The 24,766-nt window shown below is 42.2% G+C and overlaps 1 protein-coding gene across 1 annotated transcript in view; it reads left to right on the top strand.

The window, feature by feature from the left end:
• Window positions 1–24,766, top strand: part of SLC4A11 (solute carrier family 4 member 11) — a 95,586-nt gene that overhangs the window by 57,543 nt on the left and 13,277 nt on the right. Inside the window, exons 10-17 of the mRNA XM_067297217.1 lie at window positions 3,697–3,781; window positions 11,694–11,819; window positions 12,497–12,610; window positions 13,554–13,686; window positions 13,993–14,066; window positions 19,000–19,249; window positions 20,024–20,130; window positions 21,299–21,467. Coding sequence (XP_067153318.1) covers window positions 3,697–3,781; window positions 11,694–11,819; window positions 12,497–12,610; window positions 13,554–13,686; window positions 13,993–14,066; window positions 19,000–19,249; window positions 20,024–20,130; window positions 21,299–21,467 — 1,058 coding nt within the window. The remainder of the gene's footprint in view (window positions 1–3,696; window positions 3,782–11,693; window positions 11,820–12,496; window positions 12,611–13,553; window positions 13,687–13,992; window positions 14,067–18,999; window positions 19,250–20,023; window positions 20,131–21,298; window positions 21,468–24,766) is intronic.

Here is a 24,766-nt window from a genome sequence, read left to right as displayed (position 1 = left end):
GTGTATTGGTCACTGCATTTCTTTTCCGTTCATAAATTCATTCTTTAACCAAGCAACATACCTGAAAAACAAACTGGTTTGTGCCATCTCTAGCCTGCTACTCTTGTCCATGAATTACAAATAACCATAAAGCTTTGGGTTCCCTATGGTGTGGTGGCTGGTAATTTATCACTTTTATTTTTCCTGGAGTGGAATTAAAGGTTTGATCTGCACAACTGGAAATGAGCAAAGTCCATGGTTGTGTGTGTGGGGGGGGGGGTGTTTTTTTGTTTTTTTTTAGCAGAGTACCCTCCCTTATAGGTAGTGGCTTGAACTCTGCCAATCCCCGTAACTACTGGCTCTTAAGTTTGCAGGACAAGTCCTGAAATGTTCTTCAAAGACAGTCATTCAGAGTGGTGATATTTGGACTAATTGCAGCAATGTTACATAAGTGAAGCAGGTTTAACCCTTTGATCTTAGTACCTCGAAGGGATTGCTGGTAGAGTAACAGCTGTGCATCTGCAGGACAACTTGGTCTTCTGCTAAAAGCAGCTTTTTTCTCTCCCAAGACTGTGTAGGGATTTCTGCTCTCTGATTCTTTGAGCAGGACAACTGGTTTCCGTGCTAGCAATGCTGATCTGATAGGTATTGGCTGAGAGAAGTGTTCCTTATGTCTAGCTTGGCAAGAAGTCTTGGCCAGGCGGACCTTTGACTGCTCTGAGACAGTCCTGTAAATAGCGTTGCCCATTTCTGTAGTGCTTGTTCTTGGCAATGGCTGTTCTTAGTCTTACTGACTTGGTCAGTCCTTGTTTTTATGTGTGTTTTCTCCTTCAGTCTCAGGAGATTCAGACATGGTAGTAACTGTGCTTTCTGATGTCTCTTGGAAGAACTTGCTTCCACTGCCCTAAGTGAGTTTGCCAGCATAGATCTTAAGAGCTGGTATGGAGATATCTTTCCATGTTCTTGGCAAACAAAGCTTTGTCTGGAGAAGTGAAGTTGATTTGGGGTCATTATTCTGCATTCATCAGTTCATATGAGAACCATCTCCAGTAGTCCACCCTCTTTGCCTGCTCTGTGTGATAGACTGCAAGAAAGGAAGCACTTAATGTGGTAACTAACTCATATGAGACTAGGGTGTAATTACAACCTGTGAACCACCCCCAAGTGAAACAAATACCCTAATCTGGAGCTACTGTATTATACAAGTGAGGGAGTAAAGTCTATTGGTAGCCTGAAGATTACCTTCTGCCTCCCTTTTTCCACTCATCCTGCAGTGACAGGAGAGAAATAGGCCTCAAACACCATGCATTTGTGTGAGATTCTTCTGCAAGTGCTCGTTTTTACCTCTGCTAAAACGTTGAAGGGGGTATGACACAGTTGTGTTCTGTGCCTACAAGCAAACAGTAAGTCTGCTTTGGCTCATCTTGGAGGACATTTCAGGCTGACGTAATTATGGCTGCGAGCATGGTGTCTTGCCTAAAGTCCTCTTACTGAGCCATTCAATTTTGACTTTGTTAGTGGAGAAGGCGCTAACAGTTTTGAGGCTTTCTAGCTGCGGTTTGTGGCCGTGTTATACCTGCCTGCATGATAGAGGTGTGGATTTGCTGAGAGGGTTCTGTGTCAGCAGGAGAGAGGATTGTGTGGCCATGTGCCATGTGAAACAGTCATACTATTTTCGTGCTATAACCCCCACTATTTTAGGTGAGGGCTGAGAAAAGGGGTCAGCGTTTGGATCAGATATTTTCTGTTTGTGTAATTCATAGGACTGACTTAGCCTCTTGCTTTGACCTGAACAATAGCAGTTTATGGCAAGAGACTTGAGGGAGTTTGTAAAATGGAGAGTGGATGTTTCATAAATTTTGAGCAAGCTGGTTTGGTTTTTTGTGCTCCTTTTTGCTGCCTTCTACCCCCACCTCTATTAGCAGCAACACAAAGTACTAGAAGGACTTACAGCTTGAAAGAGGTGGTGTTGTGTACCTGAGCTGTGGTTTCCAAAGGCTAATCAGACTTTAGCCTGGTGGGGGGGGGATGCAGCTCTGGGAAAGAGGCCTTCTGGAGCAAGCCACCCAGTACCAGCATGTTGCATTGAGAGGACTACAGATGGGGCCATGAGAGAGGTGCCACCACTAAAGGGGTGTAGACTTCTGTTTTGTTTTCTAGAAGTTTATACGGAAAGATTGTCAGACTGTTTGGGGTAGAGACTTGAAATACAAGTATATTGGCAACATGCTAATGGAAACTGAATTGATTCAAGTAGCTGAAATAAGAGACGTGATAATGACTGACAAAGGAGTTGGTCTTCTGAGCGATCTTTTGCACCTAAAATTCTGGTTGCTCTGGCAGGGGTGTATTGTCTCTGACGCAGGGGTTTTGTTTTCTGATGTGGGTTTGAGGTTTTACTTTGTGGTATGGCTCTGAACTTCCAGGCACTGCAAGGCAGGTGAGTCCCATGAGGAAAGGTGAGTCTGTGTAGTCTGTTAAATGAACACAGTAGCATTAAGTCCTTCATAAAGCAGTAGTTTCTGTCAGACTTCACAGCTCGTAGGCCAGGCAAAGAGTTAGGAAGATCTGTCTGTGCTGTGTTGAGTCAGTTTGTTGGCATAGGTATTGGATCTGTGATTTTTTTTTCCCTTTCCTGTTACACCCTTCAGCAGAGGTTGTACATATTCTATGTCCAGGTCTGCAAGAAACACGAAATATTTCATGTGAGTTGGCTTGGGGTAATTAATGCTGTAAAAGGTGCATTTGATTTTTTTTTTTTTTGGAGTAGTATTTATACTGAGTTGAAGATAGGAAAAAAAAAAAATGTTGGCAGGTGCCTCATTTGCAAGTGTTGCTTACTCTGATGCTTTCAATGTGTTTTCCTTAAGGATCTAGTTGTGAGATTTGGGAGGCTATAAGTCAATAACAGCTGTTGTGTATTTCTAAAAACCTTCGTATTGCCTGTGGTGCACATCAGATCTTGTAAACATATTTGTACCTTGCAGGTCTCCAAACAAGAAATAAAAGGGAACATGCCAGGTTTTTGGGAACCCCTTCATAGCAATCTTACTGTGTGTGGGGGGTGTTTGTTTTGTTTATGGACAGAAGTTAAGACTTGATTATCTGAAGTCATTCCAGCATATTCCCTTTCAATGGAGCTTGAGGGGTAGACAGTTGCCTTACTATTTTGGTTTGAGATCTTTCCCCTTTGTGGAGATGTTGAGGGAGAGTGCTCCTCATAGAGATCTTCTCCCAGAGTTTTTGCATGAATTTGGGGAAGAGTTTGCCTGGTGGCATCTGAAGAGGAAGATGTTGGCTGGAGGGGTGGGAAGGCAGCTCTGACCCAGTGTGGATGCTGTGGGTACCTAGGCATTACTCAGCCCTCAAAATCTAATCCTGTTGTTGGCCAAGGGTGTTTTTGGAGGGTCGCTTCCATGTTCTGTATCAACTCCCTCACCTGTGAAGCAGGGATATGAATAGGGAGGGGGAGCAGGGAGGGAAGAAAGGGAGGAAAATACCACTGTATGGGTACTCTTTTTCTTCTTACAATGCTTCGGAGGATATAAATTGCTATTGAAATGTGAAGGGTTTATTTTTATTATCATTACAAAATCTGATTTGAATGCCCTATTCAAAATGACCAGTTTTGCTCCTATCAGTATTGAATAAGGAGGTTAATCTCTTTAACAATACATGAGCCTTTAAACTGACACAGCACTTCCTTCCTTTCTTTAGTTGCATGAGTTTCTCAATGTTGGCAAGGGGATTTCTGATGACATTGCACGAAGACTTCCAGTGTACGCTTTGGACTTCACTGACGGTATGTTGGCCAATGTTTATGGAAGCATTGGCCTGATTTTGAATTTTTGTGATATGATGTCCTGTTTACAGTGTGCATTGAATATGCTCTTTGATATGTGTAATAGCACTCTTATTTCTCATTTAAAAGAATATGTTGATAAAAGCCTATAAATAGGTAACATGACATATCATAGATAAGAAGCTTGCAGTGTTCCCTTAATGAAGATGTTAGCTGTATGTAGATGTTTTTAATTCTCATTAAGCAATGAGGTGATTAAATGGATTGATTATTGTCATGTGCAGACACAGATCAACTTATTGCAACTGAATTAGCATTTGCCTAATAGACCCTTCCTGCTATATTTGCAAGCCAATGTCAATAGTGATTGGGGTGATGCTGTGGGAGTTAATGCTCAGACAAAACCCGAGCTGCAGTAGCTTCAGCTTGGTGCCTTTTAAAAACAGGATATAGTTTGTCTGCTGTAGTGAGAGTGCAGAAGCAGCAATGCAGTGTTTATATCGAGCCTCGAGTTTCAGGATTTATATAGCTCCCACGATGGCCATATCAATTTTAAGAGTCACTTTTTCCCTTTCCACTTAAACTTTTACGTTCAGAAATTCTTAAAGGTTATAATGAGTCTTCGGGGCAAACCATAGTTATAAAGCCTCAGCCTGACATCGAAACACATTCAGTTTCTTACAGCTTATTTGGGAGTTTGTTAATATATTCAAGTATCTGAAATCAAAACCAAAAAGTTTGCGTAAAATAGTGATGTACAGCATAGACAGGGAGAATCCCAGGGCTCTGTCAAGCACATTTCTGCTGTTAAATCCTCCATAGCTCAAGATGTGATCGTCCCTGCACTCTCCCCTGTGCCTCCGTGAAGGGTTATCACCCTCGGAGTCAGCATGAGAAAACAGCATGCACGTCCAAACCCTGTTTACAGATAAGTGCTTTAGCGCAAAGCCACCTTCCTCAGCAGCTTAAGCTCATGTGCCAAGCTGAGAGCCAGTGCGGTTGGGGTGCAGATGTGTCCTCGACTCATCTGTTTCGACACAAACTGCTGCACCAGTGGAGGTGCATAGCAGTCAGCTGCTGTGCTGGAGGAGATGCTCTGTCTGTCTGGGGGAATTGCTGAGCTCTGTGTCCCAGGGTGGAAGCTTCACGTGCAAAGCCAACTTTGTTGGCTGGAAGTGCTGTGAGGTGGCAACTTCACCTACCACAATGTGTTTTGCAGTCAGTGGCCTGTGGTTATAGCTTTCGAACATCTACTCTGGAAAGAATAAAACAGGCCAAGCCTCTCGCTGAGCGTGATGATTGAGCACTGGATGTTTTCTCCAGGTGTTTTGTAACTGCTGGAATGAAGCTATTTCAAAGATGCTTGAGGTGAAAGGAGGGCATGTTCCATTTGAGGTTGAGCCCTTACGGCTAAATTCTCTGGGGACTGTGGGCCTGTCCTGTGGAGGAAAGGGGACAAGAAATTATTTTCAGGATAGCAGTAAGGAGTCTGAAAACACAACATTATTTCATGTTTTGTGTGTTGTTAACACCAGATCTGGCATGGGACTTGAGCCCCTAATTTGCACACCTCTGAAATGGGTTCAGGATGCTTCATCTCCATGGCTATTGCTTTGTAGAGCTGTTGAAGTGTCAAACTATCCCTTTTAAAGGGATAGTGAAGCAGTTCAGAAGGGAAGTGCTGCAAGATCCTTCTTCAGGGAGTAGCATACTGTGGGGACCCACACGCACTTTGAGCCAGAGCAGTATCTGCTTGCTCTGCCTATGACTGTCAGCATCCCGAGTACAGCAGCAACAAGTTTGCAGGCGTGTATGCATCATGCCATGGTCCTGTCGGAGTTGGAAGTACGTTTTGGGGTCCTTGTTCTTGGTCTGTAGACGTCCTAAGCAACCTGTGCATGCCTAACTTGGCCCTGAGACTGTTGGCTATGACCAGGCTAGCAAGTTTTCCCCAGAGGGATCCCAGGAACCAATGTATATAGCAGACCAGGCTTAGCCTAAATGAAGTGTGTGGATCAACTAACTTGTAAATTGCTTCCAGTCTTCCCCACAGTTGCATCTGCTGTTGCATCACTGAAGTGATGAAATATTGTCATACTGAGAATCCAATATGACAAATATTCTGGAGAATTGTTTTGGTATAAAATGTGAAAGTATATTAAAAGGTATCTGTCCATCATTATACAATTTCTGGAGAACTGGAGACATAAACTCAAGAACTACTGCAACTCAGTGTGAAGTACTTGCCTTATAGCGGTTGTGCTCTTTCATGCAGAATATGAGGAGAGCAGGATTTAAAAAAAAGTAAGTTAGTATGTGCCACTTCACAGGAATCAGAAAATAAGATGAATTCTTTAAGGATCTGCATGGAATGAAAACCACATGGAGTGTTAAGCATCTGCTGTAAACCACCAAGAATGAAGGTGATCAGGAATGTGAAATTCCTGGACCATCTCAAAGCAGCAGTGTACTAGAACACTGGGGACTTAAGCTATCCAAATATCTGTTCTCCAGACAACCACGTACATCATCAGAGATCTGTTACAAAGATGCTTTTTTTTTAAATGTTTGGAGCCTCTAAATCTTCAGTCTGAGAAGCATCCTGAGGCTTTGGTTTAGACAGATAAACCAATTAGAGCAGGGAGATGAATAACAAAGGTTTTTGTAGGGCAGGAAGTGTTTTGTCAGTGGGACTCTTGTGTGTCTGGTCTGTCTTACACTGAGCAAAGTTGGCCATTAAACTATCCTTAGCCCTTATGACTTGGGAGGGCAAAAGGAGTAATCTTTAAAACCTGTGTGTGTTTTGGGGTGGTTTTGTTGCTTTTCTGTTCAGGTTAGAAACTTATCAAGCTTAGGTCTGCTTTAGATTATAGAAGTTTTGTGTGTTTTACTGCGGTTTGGCTTCTGCAACAATGTACAAAGATCAAGGAAGTGTTTTCTAAGCTGTTGCTGCTAAGACTTTGGTGTGGGTGTCTTGTGATAGGTGTCTCTTAGCAGGAGCATCTGAAGATAAAAACTTGGATTGTGCTGAACTAAGAAAAACTAATTTTCCCTTAAAGTTGGGATTAAGACAATTTGTGTAGTCTCCTATTAATGACTGCAACCCTTGTTTATGGGATTCTGCTTTCTTAAACTTTCTGTGCAGCACTTCATCCTGAGCCTGTCAATAGGTGCAGGACACTTGTGTATTTATATCATTACTCTTTAAAATTAGAATGAACACTAGGAGCTTCCTGAAACTTTCAGATCTTGAGAGACTGGTTTGAATGAGGGTGCAGAATCTGCCTGGGCTCTGCTACAAGTTTCCTGCAACTGCTTAAAGTTAATACCTTTACTCTTTGCATATTTCCTGCTATAACACAGAGGAATACACCATAAATGCTTATGTATGTAGTGTCTGGAACATCCAGGGGAAATTCTGAGGTGTCTGGGGTTTTTGTGGTGAGCTTCAACACTGGACCCTTTCTGGGTTTGCATGTTTCACTTCTTCCTCCCTGTCTGAAAGAGCTGAGATTTACTCTGAGGTTCTCTTCCCCCACCCTTGTCCTCAGTGCATCTTGGTGTGTGAATAGCTCAAATGAAAATGTGAATTCCTCTCTGTCCTTGGTCCTGCAGAGGGTCTGTAACCAGCCCATGTGAATAACACACACACATGTGCAAGCAAAGTCCTCCTGTCTTGGTGGTGCTGGTGGTTTGCAGGGAGGAGGTCCCTGAAGCACCCTGTAATGTGGGCATGGCTAGAAGGAAGGGCTTAAAGGTGCTGGGGTAAATGTGATTTGCAAGGCAAGCTTTGTGTTTCTAGCCACCTGAGTAGCATGGAGCTTAAACCTGCAGAAATGTTGACTGCAGCTCTGCTGTGGTGTATCCTGAACCTTTCCTGACCTGTTTGCTCTAGCTGCCTTACTTAGCAGGAGTACATTTTTTGTGGAGAAGAAATAAAAGGGTTTAGAGATGCCCTTTTTCCCTTCTCTTGGGCCTCTCTAGCCCTAGGTCAGATGATGGGGGGAGCTCTTCCTTCCTGAATGTCACCTTGGTGTAAAGGTTCAAAGCCCGTTTGAGGACTGACTTGTTGGATGCTTTGGGGCATTATGACCTGGGTGTTCACAGTTCTGTTCTAAGTCTCTTTTGCAAGGAAATGCATTGAAGATGCATAAAAGCTTTTTTTTTTTTTTTTTTAACTATGAATATGCTTCCAAGAGAATAGCAGTTCATGGGAAATGGACTGAAAGAAATGAAGGAAGAAGCTGAAGCTCTGGGCCCTTGATTCTTGTTTCTTCAGACTTCCTAAGTCTGAGCACATGCATGGTTTCTCTGCCCAAAAATCAGTAAGAGGGGATTTCCTTTTCTGGCTAAATTCTTTAAGTAGTCTCATCTGTTGTACTTTAGGATTTAATCTTCACAGTACTTTGGAAGATTAATCTTCTGTTCATCTTAAGAAAACTGGGCAGAGTCCAGCAGCTACTAACATGTGAAAGCCCAGCTTGAAAGCGTTAGCAGAAGTCTAACTCTTTGCTTTTTTTTTTTTGAGTTCAAATCTATGAACATCTATCCTTACTGTGAGGTTTCTACCGTAGAAAAGTGTGGGTGTGGTTTTTTATTAAATTGGGGTTTTAATAGGTGTGGTCTTGACAGTGTGGTGCATATCACTATAATTAAACTTGTTTTGCACTAGATATTTCAGAGAATTGGGAAGGAACATTAATAGTCAGACATTTCACAGAACGTCTGTCTCAATTTTGATTCAGTAAATGTACTATTAGTAGGCTTAAGGAACTCTTTTCCCAGCCGCTGAGTCTCTTGGTCATTAACTTCTTGGTGTAGAATATCAAGCAAAGTGAGGCCAGTAATGCTCTAGTGTTCTGAGACTTTAACATCTTCCTTAAAAACTAAGGCTTTTCAAAAATTAAAGCAAGTAAAATAGAACTGTTATACTGATGAACATAATTACTTTCCATTTCAATGTGTAGATGTACCTTAATTTCAAGGGATTTCATCTGTAATAGCTACTCAAATTTCACAGCTGGACTGTGAGTTGATTTTTGTGCTACAAATTTACATTGTGCAGTTAGTGACACATTTTTCAAAGGCTTTATGAGCCTGCTGCAGATGAAGTACTGTCATAATGCAGCTCACCTTCTTTTAAATGAAGTAGTGTCAGTCTCTGGATTGCAAATAGCCCTTGAAAATATTTATCCAGATGTTGACTTTAAGAAGGCAAAAAGGTATATTGTGACTAACACTCGGATTTAGTGGTAGTGTCAGATGAGTCTGTGTAGGACTCAGTATTTGCTCATGATTTAATTTTAAAGAGTGCTCATGTTTGTGAAAGGGTATGTTCAATTTGCTATAGTTGTCTCCATTGCAAAGTGAGTTTCAGTGCCCACGAGAAAGGACTCTGTATTCCTCAGATCTTATCTGGCAGATTATGGACTGAAAACAATGATAGCTTTTACTGGAAAACTTGGGCCCAGCCATGATATTACATAAGAACCTCTGATCAGTGATCACTCCTGCTGTAACGCTTGCTTTGAGGATTGAAGTTGAAACTCAAATCCACACATGAGCTTTTATGATGAACTTCAAGGCTTCTCCCATCCTCCCACCCTCTCTTAATGTGGCTTATCTACCTGCATGTCTTCTAGGAAGCACCTCATCTCTTACAAACCGTTCTATGCTCAGCAAATGAGCATCAACTTTGTTGCTTCTCTTGTTCCAGAAGTGTGGTGTGTTTTTGTTTTTTATGAATGTTTCCAAAGGTTTCAATCACTGCTGCCTCTGACCTTTCCTCTTGGAAAGAGTCCTTTGTCCAAAAAGCAGAGCTGTGTGGAGTACTCTGACAAGGATGTGACAATCTCTACTTGTAAAACTACCATTTTGTCCACTGTTGGCTCTGCCAAGTCTTTTATCTTCTCTAAAGGTCTCTGGGCACTTGGGAGTGTGAGGGAGGAGCCCACAGCTATTGGACTTGAGCTCACATGAGAACTTTTCATCTGTAAGAAGTAAATTTCAGACCTTGTGGTTGCCAAGAGTGGTCAGGAATGTGTTCTGTGGTTTCTGAATCTTCACAATAAACTGAAAGGAATCTGCCTTACAACAACTGGTCCCATGACTCCTGGAAGGTCAGGCTCACATTTGCATGCTTGAGATGTCTTCTGTGATGTTTCAACCCCCCACTTTTTTCCTCAAGGACGCTGAGCATGAGAAGTCCTATCCATGTCTGTTCCTCTCATGTCTGAGAATGGACCCATCACAACATGTCCTACTCATCTGGTTGGTTGATCATTGAAAACCATCTGATTTGGGGTTTTGCGTTCTCCTAGATGCCCTTATCTCTGCACTGCAGATGGTGCAGAAAACAGATGTTAGATAAGATCCCAAAGTCACTGAGTGATTGCTTTTCACACCAGCTATACAGTCACCTTTGTGGTAATGCTCAGATTTTGAGTGTTGCGTCAAGAGCCTCGGATGCAATGCCCTTCCTTCTCTGATTCAGCTCATTGAAGCCTAGCTCCCTAGGCAATGGACTGATGCTAGCAAAGGCTTGGGGGGCATTTGGGAGTAGGGTCAGATGCTGCATGGGAGTTAACTGCTCAAGTGGCTTCCGGAAAGGGACACTGAGCAGCTCCACATCTGCCCAAGAGTCTCATGGGGGGCACCATCAAGGATGGTAGCACAGGCAGATCAAAGGCTGTTACAAGGATTTTTGAAAAGGAGGTCTGTCGTATCCTCTAAAAAGGCTGTTCAGTAAAACAGCTCGTTCTCCTCGGGCAGTATCAGCTCCTGCCATCTCGCATCCTTTCTCTTGCAATGTGATATGAGCTCACTGAGGATGGACATCAGCCTGAAAACAGGAAAAGGACGGGAAGCTACTTCAGAGGCCCTTAAATTCATGTTATGACACTTTAATTCCCTTTCTGGCTACTTTTGTTTTGGCCTGGTGTGTTTTTCCGATGGAGATGGGGGGGTGGGGTGAGTGGATGGAAAAGAAAGAAGCCATTCTTTCAGAAGGGCTTTTTTTTGAAGTAAAACCCTTAATGTACGCATTCCTGACCTCTTGTTCTATTTGTTTTTGTAAGTCTGCTAGCACTAATTGGCTCGGCATAGCACATTATTGATTCAAGCCTATAACCTCAGATTTCTGCCTAGGGAAAAATGAAATACTTCATGTTTTCCTGCCCAGAGCATCATGAGTCGAAAAGACAAGCAAGCATCGCAAAGCTAACTAGGGGTATAGCACAGAATACCTACAAAGTTGGTATTAAAAAGGCAGGGCGTGGGGGGGATTTATAAATCCTAAACTTATGACCTCTGTTTTGATCTTCTTCCAAACCTTTTGGGCTGGCAAAACCTAACAAAAGATTTCTAGTATTTCCTGTTCTGATGATGCCAGAGATGTCTGTTGAAGCAGTCTGGTGGCACATTGGTGCTTCCAGTTCTGGTCCCAGATGAACAGAAGAGCATGGTTGTGCAAAAGCAAATGTTCAAAATTACCTATATATTTAAGACTTTCCCTTCCCCTTCCCCCCATATCCCTCAGATAAGAACTGTTCTACCTTTAGGCTTTTGGCAGTTCTTATTTTATCTCCAGTTCACTCTCTCTTCCTGAATCACTTCTCTCCTTGCCAAGAATATCCCTCAATGTTTTCTAGATAGAGATATGTGGCAAGATGCTTTGTCTATTAATTATTCTACTTGCCTAGAGAACTTTCCAGCTGCTGCATCAATGCTGTCCATGTATATGCTGCTTATAGACCGTGTATCCAAGTACTCTTTTACACAGAAGTGTAGACTGAATTTACACTTCTGCCTTTCAGCGTTGAAAGAACTAATGGTGATATGGCTGTTTTGAGCAGTGTTTTAATGCCGGGGAAGTGTGCAGTACTAACACTGCTTTTGTTTTGGTTTATGCTAGGTGTTATTGGAAACAACAAGGCTATAGGAAAATATATCACAACCATGATCTTTCTGTATTTTGCCTGCCTCCTTCCATCTATTGCATTTGGGTCACTCAACGATGAAAACACCAGAGGAGCTATTGGTAAGTTTGTCCATTTTGTGCATCTGTTTTAAGATCCCATGTGTTCAATTTGGTTAGACACATAAAGTTTTGATAATTTTCTTTGAAGTAAATATCACCAAAGGCCTTTCTCACTGTTACATTCATGACTCTTTCAGATGAGCTGGAAAATTACACATACTTTTCAGAGTATTATCTGACTGAAAAATACAGAGGTACCCTATTAGTTTTTAAATAATCCTGCGTTTCATAGCTATGCAGGAGTTGCCTGCAACTTTTTTTCTGGTAGCTCCTCTGCTTTTGATCTGAATTTGAGTGCCAGTATCCAAGCACCTGGTATAGTGCATGAAGCCTTGTGCTGTTCTAGCTGTAGCACTGAAGCCGTTTATGCTGCTATTACAGTTCATAGGACTCTTGGTTGAAATCTTGTCCTGAAGGTCTCCGCAAAGCCTGTTTGAGGTTTTATAGTTTTAAAAAATCACTTTCGAAGTTCAACATCTGTGAATCTTGACTGCGTCCTAAACTATTGGTGCAAGTTTGCTGGCAAAGGGTCACTGCTTATTCTCAGAATGTCTCGCCTTTAAATATTGCTGTTAGTCGTTAGCGGTTGGCTTTTATGCCTTGTGAATACAGTGTTTCTCGGTCAGAGTGGCATTGGTTTAAAAACTGTATTTACCATCCTTTCCGATTACTTGTAGATGTGCAGAAGACAATCGTCGGCCAGTGCATCGGAGGGCTGCTTTATGCGCTGTTTTCAGGGCAACCTTTAGTTGTACTCCTAACTACAGCTCCTTTAGCACTCTACATTAATGGTAAGTTTACTGAATGCATACATTGGGGGCTGGTGTGATTGTAATCAGTGGAATGGGACTTTGTACAAAAAAGTGCAATCCTGTGAGAGCTTTAGTTGCTTTTTTAATAAATCGGGGCTGCTTCTGGTGTTGAGGGAGAAGGGAGGAATCTGATGCAGACTTAGTTAAAGAACATTGATTTCTAATGGAATCATCTTGTACAGAAAAACAATTTCAGGGGAATAAGCACTTCTGCTTCAGGGAGGAAACTTTTCATCTGGTTTTCTTGTGTGGCTGTATTTAACCACCTTGAGGATAAGAGCCTTGAAACAAGGATTCCTTATTGGTCTAATAAGGTGTGATAGGTGGATTTCCAGCTGTGGTTGCAAGCTGAGTTTTGTGAGCCGGAGGTATAAAGGAGCAAACTTCAATTAATATCTCTAGAAAGTCAGATGAGCTCTGGCTAGTTTGGGAGCTTTAAGACATGAGCTCTTAGCCAGCAATGCAATGACTGGTTGCGTGCAGTGCAAAAACAGATATGAAAACCCCTGATCAACAGCACCATGAAATATCAGTAGGTCCAGTAAGGCAAATTCCAGGAGTTGATTTCATGGACTTGCTCCCTAGAAGAGATGCTTTGAGCAGCATGGGAGGGTATTTTCCAAGTGCTTGTCACCCTGTCTTTAGGGGTGGGGAAAAAAATCTGTTTGGATTGGTCCAGTGTCTGTTTCGTGCACGCAGGCGCAAGGAAAATGTGTGGGGTCTGGCTGGCATTACTCTATCACAAGCCTTATTCAGTGCTCAGGATGATTCCAGACTCTGGTTTGCTTATATCCATTGAATAGGTTGGTGCAGCAGGGCTCAGTCTTAAAATGGTTCTTTTTGCCATCAAATAGATAGGAATCTCGGGATGGTCATGACAAAAGCTTAATCTGACATGTGAATGCTTCATTGTTTTTTGCAGTCATCCGAGGAATTTGTGATGACTACAACTTGGATTTTAGTGCTTTCTATGCCTGGATTGGACTGTGGAACAGCTTTTTCCTTGTGATGTACTCCCTCTTTAATTTCAGTCTTCTGATGAAGCTCTTTAAAAGGTAGCTATTTTCAAGAAGTCATATTTTGATCAGATTATTCAGAAAATGGAAAAATTATACATTCCAACAAGCTCTTTAATTATAAACTTGCTACAAAATGTATTTTACGAGATGAGGCTAGTATCATTTCAGCTTATTGTTCCAGCTCGAAAGAAGCTTTTAAAGATTCACTGGGTTTTGTTTTCTGAGTTGGAGTCTAAAATTGGTGTATTTTCATGTCAGTGCATGAATATGCTGATTTCCTTAGAATGAAGTTGAATGCAGATTCTGCTAATAGCTATATTAATTCATGGGATTTTTCCACAGGTCAACAGAAGAAATTATTGCACTTTTTATATCCATCACGTTTGTGTTTGATGCCATCAAAGGCATTACTAAAGGTAAGTCTTGCAGTGGTGTTCTTCATTTCAGATATCTGCTTAACTTAGTTGTTAAAGGGAAACATGAGGCTGAAAATACATGTGATGCTTGCTTGTTCTGTGTTCATTCAGGGTCTTCTAGAAAAGATCAAAGTGCATGAGACTGAAGCAGCCTTGTGCCAGCAGTTTATTTGGATATGTGGAATTCCTATGAGCTCTAATATTCATTAGTTAAGATAAGGTCTTAACTTACCAAATGGATAACCCATATTGATGGTGCTGTAAAAGTCTTTCCCTGATACTAATTTGTCCTGCTGACCCACCTGGGTTCTTGACCAAAAAATGCAGTCTGATTTAATGTGATCCATGCAGGTCAGACCTCTTTCCTTATCAGATTATTAAATCTGTGACCATATGCAGAGGGCAGTTGAGATGGGTTGAGATTACCCATTTTTATGAGCTCTGGAGACTTCTCCTGTAAGGCAGTGCAAAGATGGTGAGGCCTGCCAGCATGGTCCTAAAGCAATTCTGCCATTTCCAGCCACTCGGTTCCTATTTGTGGCTTAACTTCTGGATGTACACCTTTGAGAACAAGTGGGGTTTAACGCACTAATCTCTGGCAACTTTCTGCCTTCTGATCAGGAATTGCAGGAGGTATATTTGAGGATAAAAGCCTTTAGCAGAAATGGCATGCAGATGGCAGTCTTTCTGCTCATCCTGACAAGGAATTGGTTGAGTCTGCCTTCCTTGTTTTATGATCAATTGTCCAAAAGCCCAATGTCTGGGCTATGTCCTGGAATCCTTCATGACATACCTAACCATGCTGAGCAAAACCTTCATTTTTCCAGATCATCGGACTTGGCTCTTTATGGTGCCTTGCATGCAAAGAGAACACCTTCAAAGAGAAGGTTTAACACTGCAAAGCAGTTTTAAGTGAGATGTTTCCTGACTTTATTGAGCATCCTTAATTGGCTTCTTGGGAATATGCTTTAATTGTGCAATCAGTGTTTTTCCCTGCAGAACACCTGTGTTTTTCCAAATATCTTTCCCAGACAAAGCCTGGAGAAGGAGAAACTGTTCTGCAATGTTTTGCCTTCTCAGTGCTCAATACGTAGTTCTGTTTACTTGGTGTGTGCTGTTAGTGCCCTGTTCTGGATGCACTGAACCATTTCCCTGGGGCGCTGAGGTGTTGCTCACCAAAATATTCAAGGGCTCTAAAAATTATAGAAGGTCACAGCACTTTTGTGAAGTAGAGAGATGCCTTCCTGTAGTGTGGCCCTGGGATGCAGGTTAAAGGCACAAAGCATCCATTGATCTTGGCTGCCAGACTTTCAGGAGTATATATGTAATACTTTGAGTATTGCAGTGGGGATGGGAGAGGAGCCTGGAAGTAACTAGTGTAATTCTCCCTTGTACTCGGGCAGGGCTCAGTTTATAGGGAACAGTGGTAATAGGTCAATGCTTTGCTTGTTTGCCATCTCTCATTGACCTGAGCTGCGTATGTGTGTTCAATATATCAACAAATGAAACCTCAGGTCAAACTGGGTCTTCAGAGACAGATGGGTGCAGATGCTGGCAGGCCTAGGGTTTATCCCAAATGATTTGCCCAGTGTCATGTGAGAGTTACATGGTAGAGATGGAGACAGAACTTGGTTCTTCGGGCCATTTTTGCCAAGGGACTTGCCCTTAACATTGAGGAGCTGTTTCTCCTCTGACAATATCCTGCCTTGCCAACTGACTGTGCACCTGCTGACTTCTCAAGTGATCAGTGTCTCCGTGGTGCGCTGCCTACTCAGGGCAGCAAATGTGGTAGGGCTCAAGCAGCAAAATGCTGGGGGAGCCCAGGATGGCAGAAGGAGGACTTTGAAACCCTTTAGGTGCTCATATTTAAACAGAAAAGGCCAATGACACCCATGGAGCAGACAGGGCTGAAGGACTGGGAGCCAAACAATCTAGCTGTCCAATGCAGCCTCCTACAACTGGTTTCCCCATGGCCCCAAGCAGTGCTCCCATCTTTTTTTTTTCCTTCTGCTCCTGTTTTGTAGCAGAAGGTAATGCTTGCTGCTGCTGTCGCCTCTTCCCACTCAGAACTTGAGCAGTTAGAGGAGAAAGCTGTGTACCTTCTCCACGCTGTCAGATGGCATCCCATTAGCAGCTAGCCAGCTGATGGTGAGGTTCAGACTTCCTTAGCAGTGCCAGGGGGCATGCTGCTCTCGGATATGTTTTCCTCAGTTTGTTCATAGCATCGGTCTGCAAAGTACCCGTGCACGTGCAGGAAAGGAGGGGGAAGGGATGCAATATCGTACAGAGGAATTTGGATATGTGCATTCTCACTCTCCCAGTGACACTTTGTTTTCGGCTTGCGGCCCAGCCACCTAAGCTGTGTTTGTTTGATCTTGACATCTGCACTCTACAGGAAACAGCTATGAACTGGCTGAAGCAAACAACACAAGTTAATATTGTTGGAGGGAACTTGAACGCACACTATGCTTGAGGATGGCTGTGTTTCAGGGAGAGTACTACCTGCTTTGCAGCCCTCTCTGAACTTGGGCGATAAGAGTCGCTTAGCTTTCTGTTATTTAAGAAAAAATATAAAAAACTGAATCTGCAGGAATTTAATATTTTAATAGAAACTCTTTAGTGCAGGACAAAGGTCCTTCCTAGCCATCTTGACACATTCTCGTTGCAGTAACTAAAATAAAACGGTAACTAAGTTGGAAAGTTTTCCCCAGATCAGGACTGAGTGGAGCAACCTACCTGGTTTCGAAGTGGTGTGAACTGAGTTGTAGACTGAAATGTAGTGTATGTAGCTCTAGTCAGGCCTAAATGCAGTACACCAAAGATGTGCTCAGTCCTAAATCTCTCTTTTCTGGACTGCTTGAAGTGGGGAGTTCAGAAACCCCAAAAGAATCAAAACTGTTTTTATTCATTTGAATTCAAATCTAAATACAAAGGCATGAAAATTTATCCTGTATAGCTGGACAGTAGTGTGTGCTGTCAGTTTATCGTACGCTCAGTAATTGTGCATGTCTTTGAACTTAGTAATGCTTAGGAGCAGCTGAGACACTGAAGAGGTTTTTAGCCCTGGCCATCTGTTAATCCCCAGGAAATACCCCCATTACTGTTGTTTTTTGATATGACAAGTGTCCTTTAATGTTCAGAGCAGGAAACTGCAAATCCTCCAGCAACCTGCTTTATGCTGGCGCGTGGGTCACGGCAGTGACCGCGCAGTGCTCTGCGCCTCAGCTTACCTTTCTGCACACTAGGCGTGGGGGTACTGCTTGGTTGGACGCAGCTGTGAGGATGCAGGGAGGAAATAACAGCACGGCCTCGTCCGTGTCACGCGATACAGAATATACACAGTGCTAACGGAGTTTATAATGGGATCGTTCCTCGCTGGGGGAAGCTTTCTCATGATTAAAAACGCAATTATCTCCTCATTTCTTGCTGCCTCTGAGAGCAGATTGAAAAGGTAAAGCCTGAACCATGAACATTCCTCAAATTTATGTGCAAAGGTATTGAATGTGAAGTGACAGGTCTCTTCTGCTGTGGCTTTAATGCCCTATTGACCCCATCTGTTTGGTGAATGTCTAGACTACTTTAAAAAACAGAGATGGTACAAGAGGGCCATAAGAAGGGTTTTTACTGTTGTTTAGCCACTCTGACACTTTGACATAGCATATTTTACATCAGGATGAGATCCACACTGGTAGTAATCCAAACTCTGTGGTTCTGCCAAATCAAAGGTGTCTGCAAATATCGGTTGTGCTTTGCAAGGATGTTTAGACTTAGTTTTGCCTGTTTTCCCTGTAGTTGCTGACGGGAAGGGTGAGGGGATTGGGGTTTTCAGAAGCTGCATGGAGGGAGGGGGTGTTAACCAGGAGCATTACAGTCTGAGTTTCAGATTCCTGGACTTTTGCCCGAAGAGGACAATCGTGGCAAAAGTTTGAGTTTCCCCCTCTGCAATGCTTGAAGGGATATCTTCACTAAAGCAAAGAAAGCTTAAAAACTGCAAAGCTCAGACATGCTTGTTTCCTACCTCTCGTGTCTTCCCGTTGGTGTGCAGGAGAGGGAATGCTGCCTGCTCCTATCTGATCTCACAGCCCTGCTGTACCAATGCTGCAAAGCTCAACTCGCATCTTTTGGATGCGCTTGTTCCTTGTGGTACCTCAGGTTCCTCTTTCCCAAAAGAGTTGAAACCATCCCAATGACACTTATGTATACTTGGAGCTATTCAGTGCCATAGAAATGGGGATGCAACAGATATTTACACTTTAAATGCTCACAAATGAGAGTGTATTTGCACAACTGTTAATTGTTTGTATAAATGACTGAGTTAATCTAATGCGTTTATGGACAGTTCCAGAGGCATTACTGAGTCTTTTACAGGTTAACTTTAGATGCTATGTAACTCTGACTATTTGCAGTGTAAATTTAAATGTTCTGCCAGGTTTTGCATATCATAAACACTAAATTATCTTTAAAATCTGGACCAGCCTCAGAAGAAAAGTTATTACTGTGCATTGTATAGTCCACTTAAGGATCTGGGCAGCTTACCTGTTCTTATTTTTTCAGAGATTCTGATGTGATTTGTTTAGCAGGCTGTAGAAAGGACCTGTTTTACTTAAACTTGTACTTCAGAGCAGTAATTCCAGTGCTGGGGACAAAGTCATATAAATAATGAGCACTGTAAACCTTTGCAGTTCAAAACTGGTGCTTAAGGTCAGTGCAACTTTTACCTGTTAAAGTAACTGAAAAATAAATTTGTAAAGCGCTGGCTTTGTAAAAGAAACGACTCTCCTGAGTTTTTACTGGTTTGAGGGGTAGAGCTATAAACCTGGTAAAGCTGAACGTTAATAGTACTGCATGATCAAGCAAGAAAGAACCACATTATTTTAGTTGCTTTGATTGTCACAAACCTATCCTAATGCTTGCCTGTTGGTTGTTTGTACAGTTTTTAAGAAATATTACTACCATGGGCGCACAGGAGACAGTTATTTGGAAAAAGCACGAATTGATGCTATTCCAAGCCTCGGCATCAATACCACCTTCTTGATGAATTCATCAGTGAGCAGATCCATGTCCCTAGAGAATCAAACAGGCAGTCATGATGTGCATTATGGACGTGAAACTGCCGTCCTTAGTATCATGTTGATGTTGGGTACCCTTTGGCTTGGTCATACGCTCTATCAGTTTAAGAAAAGGTGAGTTACTTTAGTCTTAGAGCTCAGAATACTGATTATTTCATATAACCCATGAGAAATTACTAGTGGTTCAGACTCTAATTTTGGACCCCAGTGCAATCAGGTGGAACTTTTCCATTAGCTGAGATGGAAGCCAAAGCCAGAGATGAACTTGGCTGGCCACCTGACAACTGTTAGTAGCAGAACAAAATGTCCAGCCACTGGAAGATGTCCTTCTATATTTGTTTTGGTGTCACAAGTGTTTTCTAGAAAGCTTTGAGTGAACCATATTTTTCACATCAGAACTCTTGTACCTTTCCCTAATTAGGCATTGATTCATTTTGGGGGGTGGGAGGGGGTAAGAGCAAAATCCACACTGATGTTGGAAGGTTTACTGGGAAGATACCTTCACTGTGCTCTTGGGAATCGTGTGCCCAACCCTAATGTGGGTTTTACTCCCGTTGTCTTTAAAACTCTTCACTTGAAATGCTTGAGTAAGCAATTAAACAAAAGCGGGAATTAGGCACAAAAATACCCTGGTGCTGGAGGACTTTTTTCTAGCTTGCATTTTAGTTTCCTTTCTTTTGAGTTTTGCTTATACTTTCATCAACCTTCAAAGGCTAGATTCTAAAGAACTTGGGGCTGAATTAAAGACTTTAATTCTTTACTCCCAGCGTCTCTCTAGAATGGCAAGATTGGACTGAATACTCTTTTGTTAGTTTTAACAGTATCTGGTTTGAGCAGTTGTGCCATCGGTGTGATGTTGATGAGGGTTTCTTTGTCTTCAAATTACAGCCCGTATTTGCATGCAAGAGTCCGTGAAATTCTGTCTGACTGTGCCCTACCGATTTCGGTTCTGACTTTCTCTGTTGTGGGCTCCTATATCTTCAAGGAAATAGAAAGTAAGTTATCTTGTTGTTTTCTGAAATTCTGGGGGAAGGCGTATAAGGTGTATGAAAAAACTTCTTGGCAATGCTTTTTTTTATTTAAAAAAAAATCTCAGCTCTTCTGTGTAATTTCCTAAATGCTGTGGTTTTTTTTAAGGCCCTGATTTCCTCAATATTAGATTTAAATCATTCAAAACCCTAATCAAATGGGGCTAAAAAATTTTTTCTCTGGAAAAATTATTCAAGCCTGTCTCTTCATTTCAATGTAATCTAACATATGTATCTCTCTTACAATAAAGAGGATCAACAATTTCTGGCGAAGAACAAACAGCAAGGTAATTAGTAGGCAGGAAGGTTTGCTGCCAGTTGTACAGACATAGGGTTGATGATCCCAGTCTGTCTTTGTCTCCACTTTACGTTTTCCTAATTTAGGTGAAACAGTGCAGAGCATCTGGGCAGTTCTAAGTTACACGAGGAAATCTAAAAATGATACACCATTCATTGGCCAAATAGATCAACTTTTCCATATCAGGAAGTGATAATGGGGACAGGAATTGCATTGTCCTGTGATGACGTGAATGGGTGATGTGAGGAAATGTATGGAAACAAAAAAGAAATTACTTTTTTCTGATGGTCATTCCATCCAGTTGGATTGTAAAATGATGCATGGCCATGTGCAATTTGTCCCTAGTGATGGATTTCTTCTACTGGCAGAAAGGGGCACATTTATACTGAAGTGCCTTGCACAGCTTTTGGATATGGGGAAGTCTTTAAAAATGCCTCTGTGAGTAAATTAACTGATCAGGAGGAGTCTACAGTTAGAATTAAGGATTTCTAATCTAAAAATACCTTACCTTACCTTGTGTGGGAAAACAAATTTCCCTTTTGTTTCTCTCAAATATGTGCAACACCTCACTAGAACTAGCTGTAATCTGTCAAATCAGGATGGTATCCAAGTTTTAAGAGAGCAGAGGGATAAACCTTAAAAGCAAACAAAAAAAAAAGGGAAGCTAGATGGGCCTATTTTCTGTGGCCTTCTGGCTCTCACATGCCAGAGAACATCGCACCTTGTTTGCTGTGTTGATTTCCCCGTAGTTCATGGCATGGGTAAAACATGACTCAGCTCCATACTGATGGTTGGATAAGAAGGTGTAGCTTAACATCATTCCCCTCCTCTTTCCAGTGTCCAAATTTAACTACAACCCATCTGAGAGCTTGTTCGTGCTGGCCCCGGTCCGGTCTCTCTCCATCGGGTCCGTGATGAGTGCCATGGGGCTGGGATTCCTCCTCTCGATGCTGTTCTTCATAGAGCAGAACATCGTGGCCTCGCTCACAAACGCCCCGGAGAACAGGTAATGCTTTTGGCATGCCTCTCCCTCTACTGAGGGCAGGTCTTGAGCGTGTTCCCAGCACCACCGTTGCTGGTGTTCTTGGTAATCCAAACGGGTTGATATGGGATGGTGTTTGTGCCTCTGCATTGCTCAGTGGAAAATAGTATGGGTCTTTGTTTGCCATTTTTACTGCTGAAATCTGGTTGACTGAAAAGTCAAATTTGAAAAATGTGGCAGTATATAAATCTGGGGGAGGTGCCTGGTTCTGGTCTCTCCAGAGTGCTGTCTTATTCCAGGTCCTGCTGTGCTCAGTCTTCTGCTGCATGCTATTGGGAATAGTAATCAGCAGAGTCGAACATGTGTATGCTGCTATTACAGGAAAAAAAATAAATTTCATAGATTCAGAATACAATACATGATTCCACCAATCTAGTGTGATGAGTCAATGACAACTCTGCTAATATGGGAATTCTTTTTGCTGTTGTACTACTGTGTTTCCCCCTTTTCCTCCTCTAAATCCCCCTCCAAACTGATAGTTCTGTCCACAGCTAGTTTGGATCAGAAAATATATTCAGTGTCCATTCTTCAGAACTTCTCTTGTAGCAGATAATAGTAATTATCTTGTTTAACTCCCTGCCATGTCCAAAGGTTGGTAGTGTGGCAATGACTCAAAAATGCAGAATGTCAGTGAGCTGATCACCTCAGCCTCTTGTGGGAATGTTATGTAGATGTTTTGTATGCATGTACCTCCAGCTGTTTAGAGATTGTTTGACTGATGTAGCCACTTATATTGCTTTTGGAGTACAGAGAATTTCACATAGAAGTCGGTCACCTGTACCAATGTCATAGGATCATGTGCTGCACTTGAACATCAGAAAAGAAGAGTTTGGAGCTGTTAGTTTGTGTCTAGTTCAGAAGATGGAAGCAGAGTAGAACAGTGTGTCTAATGTATTTTCACTTTTATCTGATAGGTCTGATTTATGTGCAAACTTGAGCCAAGATGTTACAGTGTAAAAATGTTCCCTTTGAAGTTTTTCTACCAACAGCGATCAGATATGGTATCAAGAATGAATATATATGACTTTTTTTCCAGGGAAACTACCGTATCTCAGAGGATTTTTTTCTTAATGCATGGGAGGGTTGTCTCCTTGCATAAACATACATTAGCACCCTCTGTGTTGTAGCTGAAGTTGCATTGAGTTGGGGGAGAGAAGACAAGCTCAGAACTTGGTTATACTACTTTGGTTTTCTTTGACCACTTGAATTTTCCTCTTATCTTGATTATATCCCTTTTAAGCAAAATGTTGCATAAATCTGTAATATAAATAGGTCATCTTTTTCCTTACATGGATTTCTTTTAAACTTCTGTTTTCCCACTAGTGTCCCACTAGAATATAAAATATTCTTTGTAGATTTTGTAATATTCTTTAAGTTATTCAGCATAATTCTTCATAATGCTGTAAATGGGTCTCAGCTTGTGCTTGATCAGGTATCAGAGCATGGTTTTGTAGAGAAGAAAAGCTAGGACTTGACATCTTCTGTTTGTGGTATAATCACAGTATGAAAATATCATGAGCCATCTGCAGTTGTAGTTCTGTATTAGCTATCTAAGCCAAATGGAAAGCATGCTTATTAGTGTCCTACCAAATGTAGTGATTTCTTCCTGAAGAATGAATAAGGAAAAGATAATGCTTGCCCAAAGGTTCACTCATGTGCTTTGCTAAAGAATAATTAATGCAAAGCGCATGGGACTGTCAAAGGGAACGTTGGGTTGATTGGGCAGTGTGGATATAATCCAACATAAGGCAGCACGGAGCTCTTGTTCTATATGTTGAGCTAGACGAGCTCAGTAGATCCCATCCATTTCTCAGAGCAGTTATATACAACACATGGTCAGTGTTACAAGACTGAGACCAAACAATATCCCAGGGGAACTAAAATGATGCTGGTGCTAGATGGAGGGCTTTATGTATAAAGGCCATGCATAAAGGGCAGACAGGGCAATCAAACAATAAGGGAATCCTCTGGGGATGCTGGAGATGCTTTTGCCCTGAGAAAGCAACATGTGGGCTTGGGCTGTGCTTTCAAAGCATGAGCCAACACAGGAAGCATGTCTACAACCACACTGAATCCCACCCTTCCTGCCAGCATCTCTCAGCTTCAGAGAGGTTGCAATGTAGAGATCTCTCTGATCTAGTCACCCCATGGCCTCTTCTGTCAATGGAGGTGGACACTTCCTGCGGGGTCAGTCCTCTTGTTCTAAAACTGAATTCCACTCAAGTTGTCTGTTGCCCAAGTTCTGCCATTTGAGATACCCTGGTTATTCCATAAGATCTCCTTTATGTCCCAGGTCATATTTTCTAGCCCCATGTGCCTCGTGTCCTATGTCATCTCGGATGGCTCACAGGTACTGCATAGGTACTGAGCTGAGCCTGCTTGAGTGGGATTAACCCACCTAAATGCTGCCTGAGCTCCTTTTCTAGTTGACTGTGCCTAAAGATCAATCCAGCTGATCCCTTGTGGCTGTTGCATCAGGGTGAGCTCAATTGCTTTCTGTGCCCTGTTGTCCAGGGGCAGGAACAGGACTGTAGAACTTTAGCTTGGTTATCAAAGTCAGAGTTAAATCCTTCACCAGGGCTTTTCTAAACTTTGCTCAAAGCATCTGAGCAGTTGTTACCAGCTCGGCATGTTCATGAAGGGTACAGGCTTTGCACAAATGGCAAGGTTAAACTAGATGCACTGAAGTGTTAGCAGCCACTCTTTAACACTCCTTACACAGTGAATGAGAAATGGCCAAGTCCTTGGTGAAGGCTGCTAACTTCCATCTCCCCTAACAAAGTGGGAAGCTATCCTGTGTTCACCAAAGTTAGGAGCATGTCTCCTTGGTTGACTACCAAAGAGAAGATGAAGCTTAATGAATTCATATCCTATTTTCTTACCATGCAGTAATGCATAATTCTGGTGGATTACTCTGGTGTACCAAGCATGTGTTCAGCTGCTTCTGGAACTGCTTGTGGGGAAGGATGGAGATCAGGATCAAAAGCAAGAAGTCTGAGAAACTTCAGTGTCTGTAGTTTTGCAACCTATGCCCAGATTTCTAGCTACTGCCTGTGTGGACCCTGCCAGCAGATATACCTGTAGTATTTTGAGTGGATGCTGCAATAATTGTAGTGGCAAAATGCTGATGAAATTTTCATGGGCTGTTTTAGTGGGTTGCCTTTCTGCTCAGGATTGCTCTTTTGAGGAGATAGTCTTCTCCCAGAGCAGCTATCAAGCTTCACTACCTGTCACTTTCACATAGTGTAGTCTATAAAGCAGGA

This window comes from Apteryx mantelli, chromosome 5, assembly GCF_036417845.1.
Source record: "Apteryx mantelli isolate bAptMan1 chromosome 5, bAptMan1.hap1, whole genome shotgun sequence".
NCBI lineage: Eukaryota > Metazoa > Chordata > Aves > Apterygiformes > Apterygidae > Apteryx > Apteryx mantelli.
This window is presented reverse-complemented; position numbering and strand designations above follow the sequence as displayed.